Source organism: Capsaspora owczarzaki (genome assembly GCF_000151315.2).
Source record: "Capsaspora owczarzaki ATCC 30864 unplaced genomic scaffold supercont2.2, whole genome shotgun sequence".
In the NCBI taxonomy this organism is placed as follows: Eukaryota; class Filasterea; order Ministeriida; family Capsasporidae; genus Capsaspora; species Capsaspora owczarzaki.
This window is the reverse complement of record NW_011887293.1, coordinates 959,585-964,584: the sequence shown is the minus strand read 5'-3', so window position 1 is coordinate 964,584 and position 5,000 is coordinate 959,585. Positions and strand designations below refer to the sequence as shown.

Genomic DNA, 5,000 nt, shown 5'->3' with positions numbered 1-5,000 from the left:
ACTCGACGCCGCAAGACGAGGAGATTGATTCGCGCATGAATGTCACAACGGCCACCGTGGCCAACGTCAAGGTATGACAGGGTCATCACGCTCAGCGGAGGACGTTGAAGCTCGATTTGCCCATCGATTGACGTTTTGATGTATTTTTGTTTTTGTTTTGTTTTTGTTTTGTTTTTGGCAGCGTGCCTACAAGCCCCAACGCCGCTACCGTCGCCCGGCTGGCGCTCGTGCAGCGAGCCACATCTCGCAGTCTCGCGACCCCGACGAAGAGTCCGACCGCGTGCACACGACGCTGCTCGAGTACGGCCAGCGCTACAAGCTCAGCCGTGCGGCCCAGGAGAAGGCGAGCAAGAAGGGCATTGACGACAAGATTCCTGCAGGACTCGCTGGCCAGCAGAAGGAAAAGGACGACGGCGTGGATGACGCCGAGGAAGAAGAGCGCCGTGTCCGCGCGCTGATGGCGGCCATGTCTGCCACCGAAGGTCGCGAGGGCGCTGTGTCTTCGTCGGCCCTCGGCGGCATGATTGGCATGCAGTCGGATGAGATTCGACAGCTTGTCAACGAGTACAACGAGAAGCAAGCTGGCCTGGGCGCTGGCGGCGATGCCCGCGGTGGCGGTGCTCAAAACCACAAGCGTCTGATTGCCTCGCTTGAGAAGCAGATTGCTTTGATGGACAAGCGTCACGCTGAGGTATGTTGTGATTGTGTGTGTGTGTGGGTTGGGCTGCGGGGGCGGGGTGAACCTCGAAGATTGACTGTCTCTAACAATTCCCTCCCCCTGTTGTTTGTTTGTTTGTGTGATGCGCGCAGATTAAGGAATTGTACGACCGCCTCTCGGGCAAGTACAATGCAACCCAGGCAGAGCTGGATGCCGTCCTTGCTCACAATGCCAAGATTGACGCCGAGCTGGCCAAGTTCGAGGCCATGCAGACCCCTGAAAACTCTGCCGTGCTTGCCCGCCTCAGCTCGCTGGTGACCTTGAACGAGAGCTTGAAAAAGCAAGAGACCGACTTCCGCGCATCCTGCAAAGAGGAGGTTGCGCGATTGCAGGAGGCCATCGAGAAGCTCAAGGCTGGCGAAGCTGGAGGCGACGACGAAGAGAAGGAGCGTCTGCGTCTGATCAACGAGCAGTTTGAGGCAGACAAGGATCGGTTGCAAAAGATTCGCGTGTTGCTCGGTGCGTGACGCTCGTTGGCGATGAGAGGGGATTTTGTGATTCTTTTTTTCTTTTTTTGAACTCACCACATCCTCGTCGCACTCGCTATCTCTCCTCTCTTTCTCTCTCTCCTCTTCACTCTTACTTGTCCACAGGCAAAAAGAACCGCGACATTGCGGCCATCACACGCCTGATTGACGAAATCCCGTCGCGCAGCGAGCTCACGCAGTACCAAAAGCGATTTGTCGAGCTGTACAACCAGGTCGCGGCCAAGCTCACCGAAACCAAGCAGTACTACACGCTTTACAACACGCTCGACGACACCAAGCTCTATATGTCCAAAGAGCTGTCGCTGCTCAACTCCATCCACGACTCCTTCGAGCGTGCGATGGCCACTGCGCAGAACAAGGAGCAGTTCCTGACCCAGTTCGAGAACATTGTGACTGGTGTCAAGGCCAACCTGGAGAAGGTATGCCGTTTATTGTTTGTGTGGGCATGCAAAGCTAGTTGTGCGCGAGCTTTTGCCTTCAACCTTCGTTGCACTGCTTTTTTGCTCACTGCCAACCACACCCACACGCGCCAGGTGGACAAACGCCGAGACAACGAAAAGGCCAAACGCGACAAGCTCAACGACGAGTATCTCGAGCTTGTGGACAAGCAGCGCTTGTACTACAAGACCGTCAAGGAGTTCCAAGAGGAGTGCCGCAAGAACGAAAACCTTCTCGCTCAATTCGAAGCTGCATAAACGCCCCTGTCTGTGTTTTTGTCCCGTAGGAGGCAGTCTTTGTGTGTCAATTTTTGTTCGAAAAAAAAAAAACATGGTTGAAGTGAAAGGATTTCTTGTTCAAAACTATTTCGACCCAATCACCATGCTAAAATTGCAACAACCCAGAAACTAGCAGCATGCAAATTACTTCGACTCGTTTACGAAGCAGGAGCCTCGTTGACAGAGTTCCAATTGATGGGCTGCTGGCCGGAAGCCTCGAGCGCATCGTTGCACTTGGAAAAGTGCTTGCACCCCGTGAACAGCTTGACCGAAAGTGGCGATGGGTGAGCACCCTCGAGGACGGTGTGCTTGGACTGCAGCAAGACAGAATCGATTGCGGGTTGAGCCAATCCAACATGATATTGGACAAAAACAACCAAAACAAAAAAAAAAAAAAACAAAAAAAAAAAGCCTACCTTGTCAATCAGCTTGCCGAGCTTCTTGGCATAGTTGCCCCAGAGGATAAAGACCACGTTGGTGCGACGGCGCGAGACGGTCGAGAGAACCTCCTTGGTAAACTCTTCCCAGCCCTGGCCGGCGTGGGAGTTGGACGCGCCTGCTCGGACAGTCAGGACGGCGTTGAGCAGGAGCACGCCTTGCTTGCTCCAGCTCTCCAGATTGCCATGCTTTGGCGGCTTGAATCCGGGAATGTCGGAAGCGAGCTCGGTGTACATGTTTCGAAGCGAGGGCGGGATGGCTGCCTTCATCGACACGCTAAAGCAGAGGCCTGCGCAAAAACAAAAAAAAAAAAAAATGAAGTTAGTGCGCTGGAAAGGAGGTTTTGCTAAACGTCAAACGCAATGTAAAGCAATGACGGCCCCTACCGTGAGCTTGGTTTTCGTTAATGTACGGGTCCTGGCCCACAATCACCACTTTGACCTGTTGTGGATGACAAGACAAAAGTCAAGGTGTGAGGAAAAGTCAATCCTTGAGCGTTGAGCCTCAATGCCTGCTCGTTGCAACCTACATCCGGAAGGGAGCAGTAGCGCGACCAGCTGTAGACGTCCGCTTCCACTGGGTAGATGGTTTGCGTCTTGTACTCGTTGGCGAGGTAAGTCTTGAGCTGCACATCCACACACACACACACACACACACACATGAGTGCTTTTTTTCTCTTCGCCAAACCATGACACATTTTTGTTGATCGTTCGCAAACCTTTGCAAAGTAGGGCTTGTCAAACTCGGGTCGAAGAGCGTTGAACCAAGTGTTTCCCATCGTTTCCTTCTCGAGCTTAAAGTTATCGCCCAGCTTGTGGACGCCGCGCTTTTCTGCAACAACAACAAGAACAGCAGCAACAACAAATGCAAATAAGAAAGGGTTGCATGGAACAGTGAGACAAGGCCGGCAAGTGATGCATGATGGAGCCCTTTTCGTGCATTGCAACGATTGCAAGTTTGTTTTGGGTTTCGCTGCGCTTTGAACTTTGACAGTCGAGTCGCACGAAACTGGGCGCCCAAGCAGCACACAACAATTGTTGTGCAACAACAGAGACGATTTCGTGATGGAGAAGCGGGGGGGGGGGGCGCCAACAGTGATGCGACGTTGGGGGAAAGTGAGATTCTTTTACCGACGGCGTCTTGATCGTCCGCAGCGCTCGTAGCAGTGCGCTTGCTGGCCGCTGCGTCGCTACCCTCGGCAGGGTCTTCAGCGGGGCGCTTCTTGATGAAGGCCGTGAGCGTCGACTGCTTGGACGTGGATGCCTTGCTCATGATGGAAGTTGGTGTTTTTGGCTCGAAAAGGGCAACTTGTCAAAATTGTAAAACTGAGCTTCGGATTGGATTTGATTTAGATGGATTTCAGATGGTGTGATGACATTATCATGACAGATATGATACAATAGAGTCGAGACGGAGCTGCTCTTTTTGATGCGAGGGAGGTGGGAGAGAGAAAAAGAAGCAAAAATGCAAAATTGTAAAAATCGACGCATTCATTGGAACAGAAGCATTGTCGATTGGGGCGCAACACCAACAAAACACAATACACAATACACACTACACAAAAAAACAATGTGCACATTACAAGCAACAAATCACACTCCCCTCTCGTCAAGGCTCCAACCAACGCGCTCGGAACTTCTAACAAAAAAAAAATGGCAAAATCCTTTTCAATCTTGCTGCGTTCTGGTGCTGGGCTTGTTAGAATGGGAAGAATCGGCGCTTTTGTCCAGAGACCTCGTCTTGCTTTTTCTGTCATAGGTGGATTGAGATCGGAGGTCACCAGAGTGAATGAAACGGCTGCCAACATCCCTCTCTCTCTTTCTCTCTCGTCGTTTCAAAGAGAAATTGGTCCACAGACACCATCACCACCAAAAAACAAGGTTTACACGTACCAACTCAAGCGACGTTAGTGCGTAGATGCCCACGGGGATGGCGACCATCAGGAGGAACGAGATGCCCGTTGTGCGAGGAGTGAAGCGGAAGTGCTGGACGGTCGTTTCGCGCATGGTGGCCCATCGCTCGACAATCGGGGATTTCTGTTGTGGTTGCAACATGCATCGATGTTCGAAGAAAGTGAGACACCAGAGAGTCGGGCGCAGACGGAGCAGAGAGAGACATTGTTGCTGCAGTGAGATCGAAGAAGGGACGCGATTGCCCACTGCTTGCACCCCTGCCGTCCGACCGGGTGCCTCGTTTTTCGTCAATCAAAGCCACTCTGCTCCTCTCTATTGACCATCCCCAGCCAGCCAGCCAGCCAGACAGCGGCGGACTGCAGGGAAAGCAAAGACAAAAGCTTTTTCTTTTTTTTTTTTTTTGCTTTTTTGCTCTGTTGCGCTGCGGCCGAACGAGCAGCCCGAGGCAGTCCTCGACCCAACGGAAAGGCAGAGCAGTCATCACCGAGTGCGCTGGTGTTGAATGGGGGCGCCGCTCGTTCCCAGAAGCCGTGAGACAGCGCTCCATCCCAAAACCGAACGCATGGATTTTCTGTTTCAATGCAAACTCCATTGAACTTCCTCAGGTTGGTTTACCTGCATGCCGTGATCGCCGCCCATGATTCGTACTGATTCAGCAAATAATAAAAAATTTATGAGACTGAGTCAAGTTCTTGGAACTCGGCATCAACTCAACGTCGGATTTCGA

The 5,000-nt window shown here is 52.3% G+C and overlaps 3 protein-coding genes across 3 annotated transcripts in view; 1 reads left to right on the top strand and 2 right to left on the bottom strand.

The window, feature by feature from the left end:
• The window catches only part of CAOG_01486 (coiled-coil domain-containing protein 93), a gene marked incomplete at both ends in the record, with an annotated part of 3,924 nt that extends 2,023 nt beyond the window's left edge, over positions 1-1,901 (top strand). Inside the window, 5 exons of the mRNA XM_004364297.2 lie at positions 1-71; positions 182-691; positions 811-1,177; positions 1,312-1,625; positions 1,740-1,901. The exon at positions 1-71 is cut by the window's left edge and continues 85 nt beyond it. Coding sequence (XP_004364354.2) covers positions 1-71; positions 182-691; positions 811-1,177; positions 1,312-1,625; positions 1,740-1,901 — 1,424 coding nt within the window. The remainder of the gene's footprint in view (positions 72-181; positions 692-810; positions 1,178-1,311; positions 1,626-1,739) is intronic.
• A 48-nt stretch (positions 1,902-1,949) lies between these two features.
• Positions 1,950-3,672, bottom strand: CAOG_01485 (uracil-DNA glycosylase). Its single transcript, XM_004364296.2, has 6 exons — positions 3,491-3,672; positions 3,079-3,191; positions 2,890-2,985; positions 2,747-2,801; positions 2,339-2,649; positions 1,950-2,236 (listed from the first exon to the last, which is right to left on the bottom strand). The coding sequence occupies exons 1-6, from the start codon at positions 3,630-3,632 to the stop codon at positions 2,081-2,083; spliced, it is 873 nt and encodes a 290-aa protein (XP_004364353.1). The 5' UTR covers positions 3,633-3,672; the 3' UTR covers positions 1,950-2,080.
• A 60-nt stretch (positions 3,673-3,732) lies between these two features.
• On the bottom strand, positions 3,733-4,946 carry CAOG_01484 (hypothetical protein). Its single transcript, XM_004364295.2, has 3 exons — positions 4,889-4,946; positions 4,253-4,396; positions 3,733-4,109 (listed from the first exon to the last, which is right to left on the bottom strand). The coding sequence occupies exons 1-3, from the start codon at positions 4,910-4,912 to the stop codon at positions 4,059-4,061; spliced, it is 219 nt and encodes a 72-aa protein (XP_004364352.1). The 5' UTR covers positions 4,913-4,946; the 3' UTR covers positions 3,733-4,058.
• Between the last annotated feature and the right edge of the window lie 54 nt (positions 4,947-5,000).